The 23500-nt window shown below is 42.7% G+C and overlaps 1 protein-coding gene across 3 annotated transcripts in view; it reads left to right on the forward strand.

The window, feature by feature from the left end:
* Positions 1-4557: 4557 nt before the first annotated feature.
* The window catches only part of vamp4 (vesicle-associated membrane protein 4), a 34433-nt gene continuing 15490 nt past the window's right edge, over positions 4558-23500 (forward strand). Inside the window, exons 1-5 of one of the 3 annotated variants that reach the window (XM_071406229.1) lie at positions 4558-4872; positions 6217-6375; positions 8363-8467; positions 9163-9209; positions 9351-9401. In XM_071406229.1, coding sequence (XP_071262330.1) covers positions 6373-6375; positions 8363-8467; positions 9163-9209; positions 9351-9401 — 206 coding nt within the window. In that variant the 5' untranslated portion in view covers positions 4558-4872; positions 6217-6372. The remainder of the gene's footprint in view (positions 4873-6216; positions 6376-8362; positions 8468-9162; positions 9210-9350; positions 9402-23500) is intronic. The other 2 variants (XM_071406230.1, XM_071406231.1) reach the window with 2 other exon arrangements.

The raw sequence follows: 23500 nt of genomic DNA on the forward strand, positions 1-23500 counted from the left end.
ACGTGCCATTGAAACACTGGAGTGATGGTTGCTGATAATAGGCCTCTGTACGCCTATGTAGATTTTCCATCTACAATAGTCATTTACAACATTAACAATGTCTACACTGTATTTCTGATCAATTTGATGTTATTTTAATGGACAAAAAATGTGTTTTTCTTTCAAAAACAAGGACATTTCTAAGTGACCCCAAACCTTTGAACGGTAGTGTGTATATATATAAAGATATAGATGTACTTTTACCCCCTTTTGACCCCAAACTTTTGAACGGTAGTGTGTGTGTGTATATATATATATATATTTGGACACACCTACTCATTCAAGGTTTTTTTCTTTATTTTTACTATTTTCTACATTGTAGAATAATAGTGAAGACATCACAACGATGAAATAACACATACAGAATCATGTAGTAACCAAAAAAGTGTGAAATAAATCAAAATATATTTGAGATTCCTCAAATAGCCACCCTTTGCCTTGATGACAGCTTTGCACACTCTTGGGCATTCTCTCAACCAGCTTCACGAGGTAGTCTGGAATGTATTTAAATTAACAGGTGTGCCTGAAAAGTTAATTTGTGGATTTTCTTAACTTAATGCATTTGAGCCAATTAGTTGTGTTGTGACAATGTGGGGGGGGGGGGGGGTTACAGAAGAAAGCCCTATTTGGTAAAAGACCAAGTCCATATTATGGCAAGAACAGATCAAATAAGCAAAGAGAAAGACAGTCCATCATTACTTTAAGACATGAAGGTCAGTCAATACGGAAAATTTCAAAAACTTTGAAAGTTTCTTCAAGTGCAGTCGCAAAAACCATCAAGAACTACGATGAAACTGGCTCTCATGAGGACTGCCACAGGAATGGAAGACCCAGAGTTACCTCTGCTGCAGAGGATAAGTTCATTAGCGTTACCAGCCTCAGAAATGGCCAAAAAACGCTTTAGAGTTCAAGTAACAGACATCTCAACATCAACTGTTCAGAGAAGACTGTGTGAATCAGGCCTTCATGGTCGAATTTCTGCAAAGAAACCACTACTAAAGGACACCAATAAAAAGAAGAGACTTGCTTGGGCCAAGAAACACAAGCAATGGACATTAGACCGGTGGAAAATTTGAGATTTTTGGTTCCAACTGCCGTGTCTGTGAGAGACGGTGTGTGTGAACGGATGATATCTGCATGTGTATTTCCCACCGTAAAGCATGGAGGAGGAGGTGTTATCGTGTGTGGGTGCTTTGCTGGTGACACTGTCTGTGATTTATTTAGAATTCAAGGCATACTTAACCAGCATGGCTACCACAGCATTCTGCAGCGATACGCCATCCCATCTGGTTTGTGCTTAGTGGGACTATCATTTGTTTTTCAACAGGACAATGACCGAACACACCTCCAGGCTGTGTAAGGGCTATTTGACCAAGAAGGAGAGTGATGGAGTGCTGCATCAGATAACCTGGCCTCCACAATCACCCGACCTCAACCAAATTGAGATGGTTTGGGATGAGTCGGACCGCAGACTTAAGGAAAACCAGCCAACAAGTGCTCAGCATATGTGGGAACTCCTTCACGACTGTTGGAAAAGCATTCCAGATGAAGCTGGTTGAGAGAATGCGAAGAGTGTGCAAAGCTGTAATCAAGGCAAAGGGTGGCTATTTGAAGAATCTCAAATATAAAATATATTTTGATTTGTTTTAACACTTTTTTGGTTACTACATGATTCCATATGTGTTATTTCATAGTTTTGATGTCTTCACTATTATTCTACAATGTAAAAAATAGTAAAAATAAAGAAAAACCCTTGAATGAGTAGGTGTTCTAAAACTTTTGACCGGTAGTGTATACAGCAACACCTCCGTCATAAGCATTTCATTCTCTTCAATAGATGTTATATCCTTGTATTGCTACTGCTGTATCATCAAATGAATTATCTAAGTTTCAGAAATGGCTAATATATGAATGTTATCTGATGTTAGCAAGTTATTGATTTCATGAACCTTATTTGTAAGGCTACATATATTAATATGGGCTATTTTCAGACCTTTCCTGGGTAGCTTATCAGAGATGGACATAATTTGGAAAAGAGCAAACAAAGTGAGGGGGAAGAAATATACATTCAGCAGTCCATTAATCAATTAGTGTGTGTGTGTGTGTGTGTGTGTGCGTGCTAGCTAATACGCCAAATAGCTCTTCAGATCCGGCCTTGGTCGGCAGGCTCACCGGACAGAGAGTAGTAGTCCCAGCAACTGATGCCAACTGCGTCGCGGGATCCAAACTCAAAAGTTAGCTAGCTACTAAGAAACTTTTCAATACACTTTTAAAACAATAATATTTCCAGAGCAATAAACAGAGCTCTCCCTCGTTCCGCTTTTACCAGGAAGAGTGAATGGGCAAGACAAAAAGAGTTCAACAGAGGGTGCACTGTATATTATTTGTGTATGTGAGACATTGAATTAGGCTGCATCCGCATTTGGAGAAAAAAAAGGTGTAATGCCTTGATCACACCGACAGTGTCTTTACGCAAAATGGTACTCAGCATAATCTGGATATGTGTGCAACAAAAATTAATCCTTCACCTTCTGCTACCATTTTTGTCAAGCCGTCTATGCATACAGTTTGATGCTTACGTCTGATAAATCCAACGTACGCACCACACAGAACGCACTTCAACTGCCTCTGCAACAAAATGCTGCAGAGAAAATGCAGTGTTCCATTGGAAATGAACATACTTCTGGATGCAATGACACTGTCGGTGTGATCGAGGTGTAAGCCAGCTAACGGTAGCTACTAAGCTAATAGCAACCCTATATGCTTGACAGGCTAGCATTAGCTTAGCGTTACCGTATAGTTTTTCTCTAAAAATACAACTCTGTAAGATATAACACTTGGGCGGGGAGATGTCAGGGCCTAGACCATGTAAACAGAGTAGATAATAAACCACAATATTATCTCAGAGGTGCTATAAATTAATAAGTTCAAACCAGAATATTATCTGGCGCCATTTATTCTTATGTTATTCCATGGGCTAGCCTTGTATATCTGCAAATCCAGTCATCTCTATATGTCAAGATCACTAACAGTTTTCACTTGATCAATTTACACATTTAAACTTTACTATTTCAACATAAAAGGTAAGTATCACTCTGATAACCATTTCAACTCTAACATGTTCTATAGATAATGTGCTTGTGTACACCACATACCTGTTTATGAGAACAAAGAGACAGGAGAAGAAACGGTTAAAGTTGTAGTCACAGACGTGTGTTGTTGAGGGTAGACGCAAAACGCTGTGCTCTCTCGCCCCCTGCTGGTTGCAACAGCATAAGGAATTCCCAATGGAAATCCTTGGAGGATTTAGCCTAAAATAATAGTGGATTTTTTTATTTTTATTTAAATGTAACCTTTATTTAACTAGGAAAGTCAGTTGTGATACAGCCTGGATTTGATCCAGGGACTGTAGTGACGCCTCTTGCACTGAGATGCAGTGCCTTAGACCGCTGCGCCACTTGGGAGATTATATACCATATACAGTCATTGATTACAACAACAAAATCTAAACCATGTTTTATAAATAATAATATTAAATAGTTATAAATGTATCACTAGCCACTTTAAACAATGCCACTTTATATAATGTTTACATACCCTACATTACTCATCTCATATGTATATACTGTACTCTATACTATCTACTGCATCTTGCCTATGCCGTTCGGCCATCACTCATTCATATATTTTTATGTACATATTCTTATTCATTCCTTTACACTTGTGTGTATAAGGTAGTTGTTGTGAAATTGTTAGGTTAGATTACTTGTTAGATATTACTGCACGGTCAGAACTAGAAGCTCAAGCATTTCGCTACACTCGCATTAACATCTGCTAACCATGTGTATGTGACCAATAAAATTTGATTTGATAAATACAATGTGATTCCATAAATTTATGGGCAGCCACATCTATATTGTACAAAAATAAACACTCATACTTCGATAGGTTTCTGTGTGTTTTCAACATTTGTACATCCCAAATGATAAACCTACAATAATCTACACCATCTCAATCTAATCTCAAAACGAGATGGCAAGTATCATCTACAGTAGATACAAGAAACAGCAAAGTATATATATGGCCATATATTACTTTTACTCTTTAGGAATCTCTCATCATCTTCACCACACTCTCTACATCTTCCTCTCACCATCCAACCTCCTTCATCCTCTCCTCATCCTCCTCTAGCATACCCATCTCCATTCCTTCATCCGCCTTGCTTGGAGCCACTCTCAGACGCGGGGTCATCTGTTGCTCTCATCAGGGCCTCTGGTGTGCCATTCAACAAATTCTCTTCAGTCTTTCATTGATTCTTTTCCATGTTTACAAACACCAGAACAGACTATTTCAGGGCTGTTACAGTAGTGTAGTAGGTCTGGACTAGACAGCTACCCTTGAAACTGCTGGTTGAACTGAAGAACTCATCTAAGGCATGGCATAAAAATGAACTACCAGTAGGCATGTCTGAGCCATGGTCACCCCCACAGCACTTACACCTATGAAGGTTCCCAATCATAGCCATTTCTCTCTATTTTCATTTTCAGCATTTCAGTCTTCCACCAATTGTATTTACTTGATTGTGCCAATGTTCAGATTGACGCTGCCACAAATCAGGGAGAGAGACTGGGCAGGCGCTAAGGGTATTCTCCAGCTGATCAGAGAAAGCAGGAAGAATTGGGAGAGCATCTCTGTAGCGACCGTCCTCAGCTGGAAGAAAATGCATTGATTTATTTTAGAAAGCTAAACAGAACATTGTGATCCTGTATTTATAAACAAAGCTTGTTTGGTCGTCTGTGTCAAGAGCGAGAGTGGATTCAACGAAAACAGCAGGTAACGTTAGCATTAGCTTGCTGGCTAGCTAACATTACAGCTGTGTGTTTTCTCTGTGGCTATGAAATGAACGTCGTCGCCAGCGGCCTGTCTGCATATTCATTTTAGCCACACGCTAGACTATACTCTTAACTAAAATAATGACATTGTATTTGTTGACTTCAAATAGCTAGTCCTGATTGTGTTAGCTAGCCAATTATTAACCAACTGGCTAGCTAAACCAGCTCTGCTAGCTGACGTACATTTTCCATTCACAGAAGACAATGACTGTCTGGCATTCTCGATATTTCAGATTTAGCTGGCTGTGTGGCGTGACTGCAATATGATATAGCTCACTCTATTCTTGATGACGAATTGCTGAGGATAGCTACTGTAGCTAACGAACCTTAGCTGGCTATTGTTACACAATCAGTGTTGTTGATGTCAAAGGATTAATTGGTGTCAAATGATTAATGTTACTGGTTATGTCATCAGATCAGAGGAGATGTATCAGTGTGTCAACTGGATTTTATGTAGAGTGCTAGCTAATCCATTGAATACTGTAATCATCAAATACCATGGTTAACTGCAGCTCAGCGATGCCCCGGGCAGGGCCTTGCATTGCCTAATAAGTCGCTGTCATACCAGCTTTCTGGTATACAGACTGAACTAAAGCACTTAAACGTGGAAAGTTTCCTTACAAGCCAGAATGTTGTAAGGATTTCGTCAATACAAATGTACGTGACTTAGTTGTCCAAGGGACAGCTGATATAGGAACGTCGGCGAGGTCTTGCATATATTATTGCTAGTCTGTACCTGCTTTAACCAACTCCTGTATCATACACTAGGCTATGTGAAGTGTGAGCTATGCTCTCAGCCAAACAGAAATATCAGAGTTTTACTTCCTTCAGATAAACCTTTGATTATGGCTGCCTAAACTGGTTGTTTACTTTCTTACCAGATATGCGGCTCTCTGTCATTTCATCATTCCCCTTATAGCTGATGACCTTCTCCCATTTAGATACTAGGAATAGGCTACACCTTCTCAGCTGATAACTGCTTTTTCCTCACTTGATTTTTAAATGCACAATCTGTAGTTTCACAGTCCCCTGTGGCATTGGGACATACACTCAAGGGTGCAATTAAACACACAAACACTCCCCTCTCCATCTCTCTCTTCCCATCCATCCCTCTTTTCTTCATAGATTTTGGGATGACCAAAACTTCTTACCACAACTTGACGTTACAGATTGTGCCTTTAAAGTGCTTATTTCAAAGCTGCATACTTACATATATGCAACCCAGCTCTGCTAGATTTGGCTTTTCTCTTCTTTCTGTGCATCTCTCTCTCTCTTTTCTCTGTAGTTGCGTGAGATAGAGCCCTGTCCCCTGCCACTATCTCCTTCTCTGTTTACCAGAAAGTTCTACTCTGCTCCTGGCCACGGAACGGCCCTTTTCCAACTGCACTGCCAGAAGGAGACGCTGAGAAAAGCAACAGTTTCAGAGTCTGAGCTGGATTCAATGGTACCAGAGGGACTGGAGGAACTTGGGTGGAGGAACTTGGGTGGAGGGGCTGGGGCAGGAGGGGCTGGAGCAGGAGAGAAGGGCTTGGGGTGGAAGCTGTGAAGACAGGAGAGGTGGGATGTGTTTAGACAGAGTTCAATTCAATAAATTTTTGTCCCCAATTCATGTGCAGCATAAAAGTATGAAAAGGCGATGGGTTTGGAGTGGGAAAAGGAGGTATTTACTCTTCCTTGCGCTGTCTCTCCTCACCTAAATGCATTTGACTTCAGTTTCAGCGGAACAATTTGATGTTTGGTTGTACAACTCGGAGGCTACACAGGAGGCCTTTGTTCCACTGAGAAGCAGGGGTTGAGTTTTATGGACCTGGGGCTGGGTTTGATGCACACCCAGGTACTCAACTGATCTGGGAACAGGAATGGTTGAGGCTAGCTGGAGGAACAGCATGTTTTCTACTCCGGGGTTCAGCGAAAGAGACAGGGCCTAGGGCGGAGAGGAGGAACCAGGGAGGAACCAGGGAGGAGACAGAGGGAGGAGAGTCACACTCAATGAAGAGGTACATGCAGCAGAGAACAGACACAGGAGCCCTCCCCTGAGTGAGCTTGGTACCACAGCATAGCCAGCAAGAGGTTTTAAATCAAACCCTGCTCCCCAATAAAACTGCTCCCACGTACCACCCCTTAACAGGGAACAGGCAGGAGAGAGGAGCACCTCTGAATAACAACTAAGGCCACTCTGCTGAAATGGAACATTTTAGTGTTTAAAAATCTGTCCAACAGCACCACCCACTCATAAGTAGTCCTAACTCTCCTACATCACATCCTGGCAAGCCTGAAATAATCCCTCTAGGCCTAGGGGTTAGGGGAAATGGTTTTAAAACCAGAATGGTTCTGTTACTGAATATGCTTGTTTAAAAACTCTAAATGAGTTCTATATGTTTTGAAGATTTAGGTGAAGTGTTCTTCTCTGCTCTCACTTTACATGGTGAGGACTGCAGGCCTCACACATACAAACTCCACTCCTTTCTTGACTGCTCTGTCTGCTGTTACACTTAAATATGTGTTTGACGAAACATGACCAGTGTTTTCCAGAAACACTGTGTACAAAACATTAAGAACAGCTGCTCTTTCCATGACATAGACTGACCAGGTGAATCCAGGTGAAAGCTATGATCCCTTATTGATGTTACTTGTTAACTCCACCTCAATCAGTGTCGATGAAGGGGAGGAGACCGGTTAAAGAAGGATTTTTAAGTCTTGGGACAATTGAGATGGATTGTCTTTGAGTGCCGTTCAGAGGGTGAATGGGCAAGACAAAACATGTAAGTGCCTTTGAACTGGGTATGGTAGTAGGTGCCAGGCGCACCGGTTTGTGTCAAGAACTTTCACGCTCAACAGTTATGTGTGTGTGTGTGTATAAAGTACGGTCCACCACCCAAATGACAACCAGCCAACACTGACACTTCTGTGGGAAGCATTGGAGTCAACATGGGCCAGCATTCCTAATGTTTGGCATACTTAGTTTATAGATTTAGCAGTGGCGTAAAGACTCAGGGAACATTGAGAGGAACCAGACTCAATCATTATTCTGAACATAAGAGGTTGTGTTGGACCAGAAGTGTGTAAAGACTCAAGCAGGCAGGCCAGCTATGCCACACTATATCTGTGACGTGATAACCATCTGGACAGTAAGCTGGTGTTGAGTGAGTGAGTGTCTGGCGTTGGTATGATGACTGTAGCAGCAGTGGTCACCTGGAGGACTCGCTAACAGTTTGCAGGCTTTCGTTTCCAGCCCAGCACACCTGATTCTACTTATCATGGTTGATTATTGGATGTGTTATTGCTGGCTGGAGCTAAAGCCTTCACCCCCCAGTAGGACCAGGGTTGCTGCTGTACTGTAGCAGACAGTATTGTGTGTGTGTGTGTGTGTGTGTGTGTGTGTGTGTGTGTGTGAGGTCTCTAACAGGTGTGTTTCTCCTCCTGTCCTACAGAGGGAACCAGAGCGGGAGGAGCAGCCTGACGACGCCAACATGCCTCCCAAGTTTAAACGACACCTCAACGATGAAGAGGTCACTGGATCCATACGCAGCGAGAGGGTGAGAAACTGGTGGAGGGAGTCAGGTTCAATGGTTTCTATTCTATTTACAAAAACATTTGTTTCCCCAGTGCAAACTCATTTAAGCTCGGAATTAAAAACAAGGGGAGAGATTTTGCGGGAGGGGCATTGCAGGGAGACGGAAACCCTTCTCTGAGGTTCAGAGAGGACCCATTCCTACTCTCTCAGCGTTGTTATTGTCTTCAGCTAAGATCAAAGAGAAACAGACACACACCCCCCTCGCCATCCCCTCTTCTCTGATAATAGCTCCTAGTCCTCTTCTGGGTCCCGGGACCACATCCAGGAGTGGGCAGAGCAGAGCAGTCAGATGGCGAGGATGGAACATGGGTAGTGGAGAGGCAGAAAGGGCGTTTGAACCACTCTTCAGATAAAAAGGATTTAAGCCTTTATCATATAGATTACATTCCCCCAGTTATCTGGTGGTGTCTTTATATGCAGCAAGAAAATTATTTATATCATTAAAGGTCCAATGCAGCTGTTTTTATCTCAATATCAAATCATTTCTGGGTAACAATTTTCAATGAAAATGATCAAAAAGAAACCAAAATAGCTTCTTAGCGAAATGTAATTTCTCGAACAAGAATTTTGCTAGGACTGTTTGGGAGTGGTCGGGGAGAGGGGCCTAATGGGAGAGATTTGTCTGACCCTTGACCTCTGACCTCTGCCCCCTCACAGAGGAACCTGTTGGAGGAAGACTCTGATGAAGAGGAGGACTTCTTCCTGTGAGTAATAATCCCACATACATTGTTTGTGTCTGAAATGACTACTTATTTCTGCCTATTTCTGCTTTCGAATAGAGCCCATATTGGGCTGTAAGGCTGTGTATCTGGAGCCAACAGATTTTCTGTATGCTTGTCTTTCAGGAGGGGACCAACTGGACCCAGATTTGGGGCCGGAAATGACAAAATCAGACAGTAAGTGTGTGTATGTGCGTGCGTGCGCACGCACGCGTGTGTTTGGTGTGTGTCTGCGCAAGTGTGTGTGTGTGTCTTTGGGAGGGGGGCTTGAGTCATATTAGAAATGATGAATGAAAGACGTAATTCCCTTTTTTCTTAATATTGAATTTCCTGCACCATTAACAAATCTGACTGAAAAGAACTACATGTGTTTCTGTGGAACTGCTGAACACAGTTGATTTTGATGGTTCTGGATACAATACTACTGCCTCCTAGTAGTACTGCCTCTTACTGGAACCCTCTCTGATTCCAAGGTAGACCTTGTCTTTTGGGCAGCAGGTGGTCTAGCGGTTGGTCTAGTAGTCACCGCCGATGCCCACAGCACATCGACTGCATGTCTGTTCTCCAATCACAGCCCTTCCACTGTCCTGTCTATGTCTGTCTGTCTGCCTGTCTGTTTGAGCGTTAATTTCCAGACAGACAGAGGTCCCTTGGTGCATCGCAGATTATTTGATGTATCCGGTCAGGTCGGTGCCCTTGAGCCGGTGCTTGGTATAGTCAAAGATCCTTCTCCTGGAGCTCTTGGAGGACAGCTTGGCACAGAACTCGTTATGTTTCTCCATGCGGCTGCGATCAATGCACCGGCTGCAGTGCTCACACGGCTTCAGCTTGAAGTTGGTAGCACTCATCCCAAATCAACGTTTCGTCTCCACCTGAATGAAGGAATTAGCCTAATTTAGTTTGGTAAATGTAAAATACATTGCGTTTTCTTAATGAATACAACACTACACAGATTAAAATGGTCAAGGATAAAAATCAGTCAACCAAATTATTTCCATTGTGGTCCTCCTCGTTATTAGATGGGCAAAGGTACGCACAGCTCAGGCAAGACTGTGCAGTGAGCACTCTAAAGGCATTAAACTGAAGGGAAAAAATACATTATACAAATAGGCCTACTTATGATCACAACACTGAATTATATCATCAATAGACTAATTCACCTCTCTGTTTTTCTTATTCTCTTCATTTACACTCTTCTTGACTTGGACCCACTCCTTGTTCACCTATCTTTACATTTGACATATATATACAGTACCAGTCAAAAGTTTGGACACATCTACTCATTGAAGAATAATAGTGAAGACATCAAAACTATGAAATAACACATGGAATCATGTATTAACCAAAAAAGTGTTACACAAATCAAAATATATTTTATATTTGAGATTCTTCAAAGTAGCCACCCTTTGCTTTGATGACATCTTTGCACACTCTTGGCATTTTCTCAACCATCTTCATGAGGAATGCTTTTCCAACAGTCTTGAAGGAGTTCCCACATATGCTGAGCACTTGTTGGCCTTTTTTCCTTCACTCTGCGGTCCAACTCATCCAAACCATCTCAGTTTGGTTGAGATCGGGTGATTGTGGAGGCCAAGTCATCTGATGCAGCCCTCCATCACTCTCCTTCTTGGTCAAATAGCCCTTACACCGCCTGGAGGTGTGTTTTTTGAGTCATTGTCCTGTTGAAAAACAAATGATAGTCCCACTAAGCACAAACCAGATGGGATGGTGTTCGCTGCAGAATGCTGTGGTAGCCATGCTGGTTAAGTGTGCCTTGAATTCTAAATAAATTCCATATGTGTTATTTCATATTTTTGATGTCTTCACTATTAGTCTACAGTACAATGTAGAAAATAGTAAAAATAAAAACCCTGGAATGAGTAGGTGTTTCCAAACCTTTGACCTGTACTGTATATATATATATTTTTTTTTTATCTCACATCTGCTTTGGCTTACTCTCCATGCTGCCCTCTTCTTTGTTTTTCATCGCCTCTTTCCTCCTCTTTGTTATCTCTTATCACCCATAGGTCAGAATCCACCTTCATTTGGCAGATCTCCTGGATGTACTTTTTCAACTTGAACTGTTCCTTTGCTTTCTTCTCCTCCAAATTCTGGGCATCCATCTTGGCCTCACTCTTCATCAGGTTCCATTCCTGCCTGACACTGATCAGCTTGGGCTTCAGATATTTTGTCAACTGGTCAGCCTCCAGGTTGAAGAGATCCCATACCATCTCATTGGGGCATGGCGGTAGATCCTGTACATTTAAGGTCTGAGTTAAACTGAATGTGTTTCTTCGTGACTTGTCCTCTGGTCTGACAGGCCGGAATAGCTTCTTTTTGGCATCATTGTTTGGCACAGTGACACTGGCTCTAGTGGGACACTTGGCTACCAATTTGGCTCCATGGACTGCCTTCCAATGGCTTGGCGCTATAGAGGTAGATGTCTTTCACCACGCAGGTTTGATCCCTCTTGGTCTGGATAGGTCACAGTGGCTTCCAGATGTGAGGAAAAGTAGCCTTCCCTCTCTGCTGAGATGTTGGAGCTGCATTGACTCTTCCCATTGCAGATGGCACTTTTATTTTGCAGTACTGGGATTCTAGAAGGGGGATGTGGCTTCTTTTCCTCATTCTTAATTTGTTCCACAGCCTTCAAACTGGCAAGTCATTGCAGAGCACTCTTTCTTCAGTCAACTCCAGTACTGGGATTCTAGAGGAAGGATGCAAGGTGTGATGAACCTTCTGGTTGAGCTCAGGAAACCTCTCAGTGGCAGGCTGACGGGAGTATGTACTGGCAGCACCAAGGTTGCCTGTTTTAGCATTATCTTCCTGTAGCAGCTGCAGGAATCTCCTCACCATCAAGGAGATTGACAGCGGCAGTTTAGGGACCTTTTTCCACAACCAAGTTGTTGTCTAGTAGCACGTTCTATATTTTATGATGATCTACTGTAATAACTCAGGAGGAATCTGCTAGATGGTCTTCTTGATACTCATCTTCTATGTTCAGTAGTCAGTCACCAGAATGTTCAAATGGAATGTTTTTGGAATGTATTGATCAGTTGTGACATCATGGCTGGTTCACACATGACATTCTAATTCTATGGGCTCACGTGTTTATATAGTTGTGATGTCATAATGGATCAATACTGCCCAAAAGCAATACTGTAAGACTCAAATCAGTTATTTGTCACATGTTTCGTGAACAACAGGTGTAGGACTAACAGTGAAATGCTTACTTACGGGCCCTTCCCAACATTGCAGAGAGAGAGATAATAACACAAGGAATAAATACACAGAGTAACGATAACTTGGCTATATACACGGGGTACCAGTACAGAGTCGATATGCAGGGGTACGAGGTAATTTAGGTGGATCTGTACATATAGGTAGGTGTAAAGTGACTAGGCAACAGGATAGATAATAAACAGTAGCAGCAGCGTATGTGATGAGTCAAAAGAGTTAATGCAAAAAGAGTCAATGCAGATAGTCTGGGTAGCTATGTGGTTAACTATTTAACAGTCTAATGGCCTGGGGGATAGAAGCTGTTCAGGGTCTTGTTGGTTCCAGACTTGGTGCATCGGTAGCGCTTGCCGGGTGGTAGCAGAGAGAGCAGTCTATGGCTTGGGTGGCTGGAGTCTTTGACAATTTTTAGGGCCTTCCTCTGACACCGCCTTGTATAGAGGTCCTAGATGGCAGGGAGCTTGACCCCATTGATGCACTGGGCCGTATGCGCTACACTCTGTAGCGTCTTTCAGTCGGATGCCAAGCAGTTGCCAGACCAGTCCAGATCAAATCAAAGATGCTCTCAGTGGTGCAGCTGTATAACTTTTTAATGTCGGTGGCCCTTGCTAAATCTTTTCAGCCTCCTGAGGGGGAAGAGGCGTTGTCGTGTCCTCTTCACAACTTTGTTGGTGTGTGTGGACCATGTTAATTCTCTAGTGATGTGGACACCGAGGAACTTGAAGCTCTCTACGCGCTCCACTACAGCCCCTGTCGATTTGGATGGGGGCGTGCTTGGCCCTTTCGTTTTCTGTAGTCCATGATCAGCTCCTTTGTCTTACTGACGTTGAGGGAGAGATTGTTGGCCTGGCACCACACTGCCAGGTCACTGACCTCCTCCCTATAGGCTGTCTCATCGTCGTTGGTGCTCAGGCCGTGTCGTCAGCAAACTTAATGATGGTGTTGGAGTCGTACAAGGCCACACAATTGTGGGTAAACAGGGAGTACAGGAGGGGACTAAGCACGCCCCCCCTGAGGGACCCCTGTATTGAGAGTCAGCGTGGCAGATGTGTTGTTGCTTACTCTCACAACCTGGGGTCGGCTCGTCAGGAAATCCAGAATCCAGTTGCAGAGGGAGCTGTTCAGTCCTAGGAACCTGAGCTTAGTGAAGAGTGATGACTCAGCTGTGAGATGGGCTACTCTTACAATTTTGCGCCGGTTTTCTCGATTTTAGGCTCAAAAGAAGCGCTTCGTCCTCTTAGGCCGCTGTGTTTTGTATTTTTGTTTATTTTCCCTGTTTTTATGTTTAGAATGTCAATGTTACTATGGGAGATGACGCTGTCCTAAAGCATTTGATGTAAGCGTTTGTAGGCCAATTTTGAATCCGTAAATTGACTACATTAGCCATAATGCACATTGACTGGACATTTCAAATTACCATGGCTGTTATCCATCACAATAGTAATATTAATTTATGCAACATGCAGTATAGAAGGGACAGTATCAACTGCACTGCAGTTCTCATGACCCGCTGCTCTTTTTTTCCCTAACTCAAACTAACCCTCAAATCCTTTCAAATAAAGCAATGTACATAATTAGTCAGATGCACTAGGACTAAAACATAGGCAACAAATGTGAGCTGGTAGATTAGTCAACTCACACTGCAGATGTGGAAATTACTCTCCCAGTATGGATGTTTGGTGTGTGTTACACCCCTGAAAAAGGGTAGAAAGAATCACGATAGTGATACGGAATGTTTACTCATTGAACGTTTAGTGCAATCATTTTACATAAATAACACATTTTACAGAACAACAGATCTACAGGAACGATAGGTTTTGTAGGGTACAAGGCTTATTCAAATCATAACAGTATACACTGTACATCACTGAAACAAATACTGTTTTCAATATAACTGTCAAGCAAAGCTTTAACTCAGTAAACCATAACACAATTCATCAACAGGCAACAAAGTGTTTGAAAAACAACCACACAAATAACGCCGCAAAACATCTTACCAACAGCGCACACGTTCATTCACAATCGACATAAAATGGCAGCTACGTAGCAGTACCTAGCAGTACGAAGCTAGCTGCAACCGAGCACGGCTCACATTACTCTCTGCAAACCCAACCAACTTCCTCAACATGTTACTAAACAAACCTTAAACACTCTTGACATGTTATCAAGTTATTACATTTAAATTACTCTTTTTAATCATCAATAATGTACCTGAAAAAGGGTAGAAAGAATCACGATAGTGATACGGAATGTTTACTCATTGAACGTTTAGTGCAATGAGAAAAAGACCGCGAATTCTCCGTGAACTTGAGTGGAGACCAGAGCAATCGATCTCAGGCTCATAGATTAAGAGCATTTAGTAGATCACAGATTAGCACTTTTATCCACGACAACATAAAGGAATCAACATAACGTTTACACATTCCTCTCACAATTCGTACCCTTTGTATGCTTGACGGATTTTAACAGAATTATATAAATGTTATCAATCTATCAACTAATACTGACTGCATGATCTTCTTAACCTTAGATGTTTTAAGATCCTCACATACTATGAATTTACTAATACTTTTTAATGTATAACAGGCTATTAGTATTTCCTTTAACCTGTCACATGTGCACAGACATGCAGGACTAGGGTTTAATATTTTCCCATCCTGAGAAAAAACTTTTCTCCCCGGTAACCCGGTATTTCCCGCCAAAACCAGAAGTGTCCTTCAAAAGTATTATAAAGCATATAAATATGTCTGTATTTGATTAGAGCTTTGATCAGCATAAATTCTAACCTGATGCTACCTGAGCCTGATGAGCCATATATTAAATACATTTTATTAATTACATTTAATGAGCCCAAGCCAAAATTATTGTGCCCTTATCCAGTACATGTATGATACAGGCTACTTACTGCACATTACGCACAACAGAAAAAGCCCGTAGATGTAGCTAGCTATATGTTCTCATTTTGTTACGTTACAGCCTTATTCTAAAATTGATTCAATTATTTTTTCCCTCATCAATCCACACACAATACCTCAATGACAAAGCAAAAACAGGTTTTTATAATTTTTTACAAATGTATTAAAAAATCTATAAAAGTAATTATCACATTTACATAAGGATTCAGACCCTTTACTCAGTACTTTGTTGAAGCACCTTTGGCAGTGTTTACAGCCTCAATTCATCTTGGGTATGACACTACTAGCTTGGCACACCTGTATTTTGGGATTTTCTCCCATTCTTCTCTGTAGATCCTCTCAAGCTCTGTCAGGTTGGATGAGGAGTGTCGCTGCACAGCTATTTTCAGAGCTACCCAGAGATGTTTGATCAGGTTCAAGTCCGAGCTCTGGCTGGGCAACTCGAGGACATTCAGAAACTTGTCCCGAAGCCACTCCTGTGTTTTGGCTGTGTGCTTTGGGTCGTTGTCCTGTTGGAAGGTGAACCTTCGCCCCAGTCTGAGGTCCCGAGCGCTCTGGAGTAGCTTTTCATCAAGGATCTCTCTGTACTTTGCTCCGTTCCCTCGATCCTGACTAGTCTCCCAGTCCCTGCTGCTGAAAAACATCCCCACAGCATGATGCTGCCACCACCATTCTTCACCGTAGGGGTGGTGCCAGGTTTCCTCCAGACTTGACTCTTGGCATTCAGGCCAAAGATTCCAATCTTGTTTTTATCAGACCAGAGAATCTTGTTTCTCATTGTCTGAGAGACCTTTAGGTGCCTCTTGGCAAACTCCAAGTGGGCTGTCGTATGTCTTTTACTGAGGAGTGGCTTCCGTCTGGCCATTCTACCATAAAGGCCTGATTAGTGGAGTGCTGCAGAGATGGTTGTCCTTCTGGTAGGTTCTCCCATCTCCACAGAGGAACTCTGAAGCTCTGTCAGAGTGACCATCAGGTTCTTGGTCATCTCCCTGACCAAGGCCCTTCCCTGATTGCTCAGTATGGAAGGGCGGCCAGCTCAGAGTCTTGGTGGTTCCAAACGTCTTCCATTTAAGAATGATTGAAGCCACTGTGTTCTTGGGGACCTTCAATGCTGCAGACATTTTTTAGTACCCTTCCCCAGATCTGTGCCTAGACACAATCCAGTCCCGGAGCTCTACGGACAATTCCTTCGACCTCATTGCTTGGTTTTTGCTCTGACATGCACTGTCACCTTATCGACAGGTGTGTGCCTTTCCAAATCATGTCCAATCAATTGAATTTACCACAGGTGAACTCCAATCAAGTTGTAGAAACATCAAGGATGATCAATGGAAACAGGATGCACCTGAGCTCAATTTTGAGTCTGATAGCAAAGGGTCTGAACACTTATGTAAATAACATATTTCTGTTTTTTATTTAACACATTTGCAAAAATTTCTAATGAACAGTTTTTGCTTTGTCTTTATGGGATATTGTTTGTAGATTGAGGGGAAAAAACTATTCAGTCAATTTTAGAATAAGGCTGTAACAAAATGTGGAAAAGTGAAGGTGTCTGAATACTTTCCGAATGGACTGTATATTGGATGCTGTAATCTCACAGTATCCCTTTAATGTTGGTATAGCCAGAGCCCAAAAAACTAAACAATTAAACATACAGTGAGGCAAAAAAGAATTTAGTCAGCCACCAATTGTGCAAGTTCTCCCACTTAAAAAGATGAGAGGCCTGTAATTGTCATCATAGGTACACTTCAACTATGACAGACAAAATTAGGAAAAAAAATCAAGAAAATCACATTGTAGGATTTTTAATGAATTTATTAAATTTTTTGCAAATTATGGTGGAAAATAAGTATTTGGTCACCTACAAACAAGCAAGATTTCTGGCTCTCACAGACCTGTAACTTCTTCTTTAAGAGGCTCCTCTGTCCTCCACTCGTTACCTGTATTAATGGCACCTGTTTGAACTTGTTATCAGTATAAAAGACACCTGCCCACAACCTCAAACAGTCACACTCCAAACTCCACTATGGCCAAGACCAAAGAGCTGTCAAAGGACACCAGAAACAAAATTGTAGACCTGCACCAGGCTGGGAAGACTGAATCTGCAATAGGTAAGCAGCTTGGTTTGAAGAAATCAACTGTGGGAGCAATTATTAGGAAATGGAAGACATACAAGACCACTGATAATCTCCCTCGATCTGGGGCTCCACGCAAAATCTCACCCCGTGGGGTCAAAAGGATCACAAGAACGGTGAGCAAAAATCCCAGAACCACACGGGGGAACCTAGTGAATGACCTGCAGAGAGCTGGGACCAAAGTAACAAAGCCTACCATCAGCAAGGGCATTGAAGATGAAACGTGGCTGGGTCTTTCAGCATGACAATGATCCCAAACACACCGCCCGGGCAACGAAGGAGTGGCTTCGTAAGAAGCATTTCAAGGTCCTGGAGTGGCCTAGCCAGTCTCCAGATCTCAACCCCATAGAAAATCTTTGGAGGGAGTTGAAAGTCCGTGTTGCCCAGCAACAGCCCCAAAACACCACTGCTCTAGAGGAGATCTGCATGGAGGAATGGGCCAAAATACCAGCAACAGTGTGTGAAAACCTTGTGAAGACTTACAGAAAACGTTTGACCTCTGTCATTGTCAACAAAGGGTATATAACAAAGTATTGAGAAACTTTTGTTATTGACCAAATACTTATTTTCCACCATAATTTGCAAATAAATTCATTAAAAATCCTACAATGTGATTTTCAGGATTTTTTTTCCTAATTTTGTCTGTCATAGTTGAAGTGTACCTATGATGACATTACAGGCCTCTCATCTTTTTAAGTGGGAGAACTTGCACAATTGGTGGCTGACTAAATACTTTTTTAGAACAAGTATTTGACACACTGCCGATTTTGCAGGTTTTCCTACTTACAAAGCATGTAGAGGTCTGTAATTTTTATCATAGGTACACTTCAACTGTGAGAGACGGAATCTAAAACAAAAATCCAGAAAATCACATTATGATTTTTAAGTAATTAATTTGCATTTTATTGCATGACAAGTATTTGAAAACCTACCAATCAGTAAGAATTCCGGCTCTCACAGACCTGTTAGTTTTTCTTTAAGAAGCCCTCCTGTTCTCCACTCATTACCTGTATTAACTGCACCTGTTTGAACTCGTTACCTGTATAAAAGACACCTGTCCACACACTCAATCAAACAGACTCCAACCTCTCTACAATGGCCAAAGACCAGAGAGCTGTGTAAGGACATCAGGGATAAAATTGTCGACCTGCACAAGGCTGGGATGGGCTACAGGACAATAGGCAAGCAGCTTGGTGAGAAGGCAACAACTGTTGGCGCAATTATTAGAAAATGGAAGAAGTTCAAAATGACGGTCAATCACCCTCGGTCTGGGGCTCCATGCAAGATCTCACCTCGTGGGGCATCAATGATCATGAGGAAGGTGAGGGATCAGCCCAGAACTACACGGCAGGACCTGGTCAATGACCTGAAGAGAGCTGGGACCACAGTCTCAAAGAAAACCATTAGTAACACACTATACCGTCATGGATTAAAATCCTGCAGCGCACGCAAGGTCCCCCTGCTCAAGCCAGCGCATGTCCAGGCCCGTCTGAAGTTTGCCAATGACCATCTGGATGATCCAGAGGAGGAATGGGAGAAGGTCATGTGGTCTGAGGAGACAAAAATAGAGCTTTTTGGTCTAAACTCCACTCGCTGTGTTTGGAGGAAGAAGAAGGATGAGTACAACCCCAAGAACACCATCCCAACCGTGAATCATGGAGGTGGAAACATCATTCTTTGGGGATGCTTTTCTGCAAAGGGGACAGGACTACTGCACCGTATTGAGGGGAGGATGGATGGGGCCATGTATCGCGAGATCTTGGCCAACAACCTCCTTCCCTCAGTAAGAGCATTGAAGATCGGTCGTGACTGGGTCTTCCAGCATGACAACGACCTGAAACAAACAGCCAGGGCAACTAAGGAGTGGCTCCGTAAGAAGCATCTCAAGGTCCTGGAGTGGCCTAGCCAGTCTCCAGACCTGAACCCAATAGAAAATCTTTGGAGGGAGCTGAAAGTCCGTATTGCCCAGCGACAGCCCCGAAACCTGAAGGTCTGTATGGAGGAGTGGGCCAAAATCCCTGCTGCAGTGTGTGCAAACCTGGTCAAGAACTACAGGAAACGTATGATCTCTGTAATTGCAAACAAAGGTTTCTGTACCAAATATTAAGTTCTGCTTTTCTGATGTATCAAATACTTATGTCATGCAATAAAATGCAAATTAATTACTTAAAAATCATAATGTGATTTTTCTGGATTTTTGTTTTAGATTCCGTCTCTCACAGTTGAATTACAGACCTCTACATGCTTTGTAAGTAGGAAAACCTGCAAAATCGTCAGTGTATCAAATACTTGTTCTCCCCACTGTATATGTCCAGCAAGCTATTCTAGTCTAGCTTTTCTTGCATGGGACTCCAAGAGCTAAGGAGCGTTTTTTTAACGAGAGGCCAGCGGAGCACAGGTACTTGCGTATTGCGCAAGAGACAAAGGCTGTAAGTTAAAAGCTTATTATGCATAACCCATCATTAATTAGTTAAAATATAAGGCTAATATTCACTAGAATCTATTACCTAAAAGAGAGAGGCTAGAATATATATATATATATATACAGTGGGGAGAACAAGTATTTGATACACTGCCGATTTTGCAGGTTTTCCTACTTACAAAGCATGTGGAGGTCTGTAATTTTTATCATAGGTACACTTCAACTGTGAGAGACGGAATCTAAAACAAAAATCCAGAAAAATCACATTATGATTTTTAAGTAATTAATTTGCATTTTATTGCATGACATAAGTATTTGATACATCAGAAAAGCAGACCTTAATATTTGGTACAGAAACCTTTGTTTGCAATTACAGAGATCATACGTTTCCTGTAGTTCTTGACCAGGTTTGCACACACTGCAGCAGGGATTTTGGCCCACTCCTCCATACAGACCTTCTCCAGATCCTTCAGGTTTCGGGGCTGTCGCTGGGCAATACGGACTTTCAGCTCCCTCCAAAGATTTTCTATTGGGTTCAGGTCTGGAGACTGGCTAGGCCACTCCAGGACCTTGAGATGCTTCTTACGGAGCCACTCCTTAGTTGCCCTGGCTGTGTGTTTCGGGTTGTTGTCATGCTGGAAGACCCAGCCACGACCCATCTTCAATGCTCTTACTGAGGGAAGGAGGTTGTTGGCCAAGATCTCGCGATACATGGCCCCATCCATCCTCCCCTCAATACGGTGAAGTCGCCCTGTCCCCTTTGCAGAAAAGCATCCCCAAAGAATGATGTTTCCACCTCCATGCTTCACGGTTGGGATGGTGTTCTTGGTTGTCCTCATCCTTCTTCTTCCTCCAAACACGGCGAGTGGAGTTTAGACCAAAAAGCTATATTTTTGTCTCATCAGACCACATGACCTTCTCCCATTCCTCCTCTGGATCATCCAGATGGTCATTGGCAAACTTCAGACGGGCCTGGACATGCGCTGGCTTGAGCAGGGGGACCTTGCGTGCGCTGCAGGATTTTAATCCGTGACGGCGTAGTGTGTTACTAATGGTTTTCTTTGAGACTGTGGTCCCAGCTCTCTTCAGGTCATTGACCAGGTCCTGCAGTGTAGTTCTGGGCTGATCCCTCACCTTCCTCATGATCATTGATGCCCCACGAGGTGAGATCTTGCATGGAGCCCCAGACCGAGGGTGATTGACCGTCATCTTGAACTTCTTCCATTTTCTAATAATTGCGCCAACAGTTGTTGCCTTCTCACCAAGCTGCTTGCCTATTGTCCTGTAGCCCATCCCAGCCTTGTACAGGTCTACAATTTATCCCTGATGTCCTTACACAGCTCTCTGGTCTTGGCCATTGTGGAGAGGTTGGAGTCTGTTTGATTGAGTGTGTGGACAGGTGTCTTTTATACAGGTAACGAGTTCAAACAGGTGCAGTTAATACAGGTAATGAGTGGAGAACAGGAGGGCTTCTTAAAGAAAAACTAACAGGTCTGTGAGAGCCGGAATTCTTACTGGTTGGTAGGTGATCAAATACTTATGTCATGCAATAAAATGCAAATTAATTACTTAAAAATCATACAATGTGATTTTCTGGATTTTTGTTTTAGATTCCGTCTCTCACAGTTGAAGTGTACCTATGATAAAAATGACAGACCTCTACATGCTTTGTAAGTAGGAAAACCTGCAAAATCGGCAGTGTATCAAATACTTGTTCTCCCCACTGTATTTATGGTATAGCATAGTTTTTTTTGGGAAAAATGTGCATTTTTCAGGTATAAATCACAGTTCTACATTGCAGCTGCAATCTGAAATAGTGCTGACCCAGCCAGAACAATTACAGAGACCAACGTCATATAACGAATTACTCATCTTAAAACATTTCAGAAAAATACACAGCGTACAGATATTGAAAGCCCAACATCTGGTGAATCCAAACAATATTTCAGATTTATTAAATGTTTTATAACGAAAACAAAATGTAGCGCTAAATTAGCATAGCTATACCAGGCAGATTCGGCTAGGCGCCCACGGCCAGTTCACATGCACAACAGATATGATATAACATCGTAAATTGGGTCTTACTATGGCTGATCTTTCATCAGAATGTTGATCAAAGTGTCCTTTGTCAAGATGAGTCGTTGGTTCCGTTCAGAATTGTTCCTTTCCCACTCCATTTAGCACAGGTACTGGTCGAGTGGCACGGATCTCTCAAACGTAAATAAAATCAGACAACGGAACACCACAAAACTCCCGAAAAAATTCAAATAATCTGATTAAACTATATTGAAAAAACATACATTACGATGATCTGGTCACATGTATCAAACAAACTTCGAGACGGAGATAGTTTTCATCCATAATGGCCGCACAACAGAAGACAATCGCAGCTACAAGTCGCACGATTTAGAGAACCGGAAGTTGTCGGTCACGCCAAAGAATTAGCTCTCATTTCACGTCAGTCCCAGATAAACAAGATATTTTTCCTCTGACGTCCTCTTGACACCCAGAGGAAGGCCAATGAGGTGTGTTTCGGGTCATAGGGGGCACGACCATATATAGGCAGAGCGTTGAAGCTGGCATACACATCTTGCTTTTTTCTTCTTGGTCATGGAAAGTGCTGTCAAATGACTTCTGTATCACTCAGAGACAAAATTGAAACGGTTTTAGAAACTAGAGATTGTTTTCTTTCCAATGGTATTATTTATATGCATATAGTAAGAGCAATAATTGAATAAGAGGCAGTTTAATCTGTAGAGCAAATTATGCTAATGGGAAAATAGCACCCCCTGTATTCTCAAGAAGTTAAGACACTAACAGCTTACAGACGGTAGGCAATTAAGGTCAAAGTTATGAAAACGTAGGACACTAAAGAGGCCTTTCTACTGACTCTGAAAAACACCAAAAGAAAAATGACCAGGGTCCCGGCTCATCTGCGTGAACGTGCCTTAGGCATGCTGCAAGGAGGCATGAGGACTGCAGATGTGGCCAGGGCAATAAATTGCAATGTCCGTACTGTGAGACGGCTAAGACGGCGCTACAGGGAGACAGGACGGACAGCTGATCGTCTTTGCAGTGACAGACCACGTGTAACAACACCTGCACAGGATCGGAACATCCGAACATCACACCTGCAGGACAGATACAGGATGGCAACAACAACTGCTCGAGTTACACCAGGAACGCACAATCCCTCCATCAGTGCTCAGACTGTCCGCAATAGGCTGGACTGAGGGCTTGTAGGCCTGTTGTAAGGCAGGTCCTCACCAGACATCACCGGCAACAATGTCGCCTATGGGCACAAACCCACCGTCGCTGGACCAGACAGGACTGGCAAAAAGTGCTCTTCACTGACGAGTCACGGTTTTGTCTCACCAGGGGTGATGGTCGGATTCGCGTTTATCGTCAAAGGAATGAGCGTTATACCGAGGCCTGTACTCTGGAGCGTGATCGATTTGGAGGTGGAGGGTCCGTCGTGGTCTGGGGCGGTGTGTCACAGCATCATCGTACTGAGCTTGTTGTCATTGCAGGCAATCTCAACGCTGTGCGTTACAGGGAAGACATCCT

Source organism: Salvelinus alpinus, chromosome 6 (genome assembly GCF_045679555.1).
Source record: "Salvelinus alpinus chromosome 6, SLU_Salpinus.1, whole genome shotgun sequence".
NCBI lineage: Eukaryota > Metazoa > Chordata > Actinopteri > Salmoniformes > Salmonidae > Salvelinus > Salvelinus alpinus.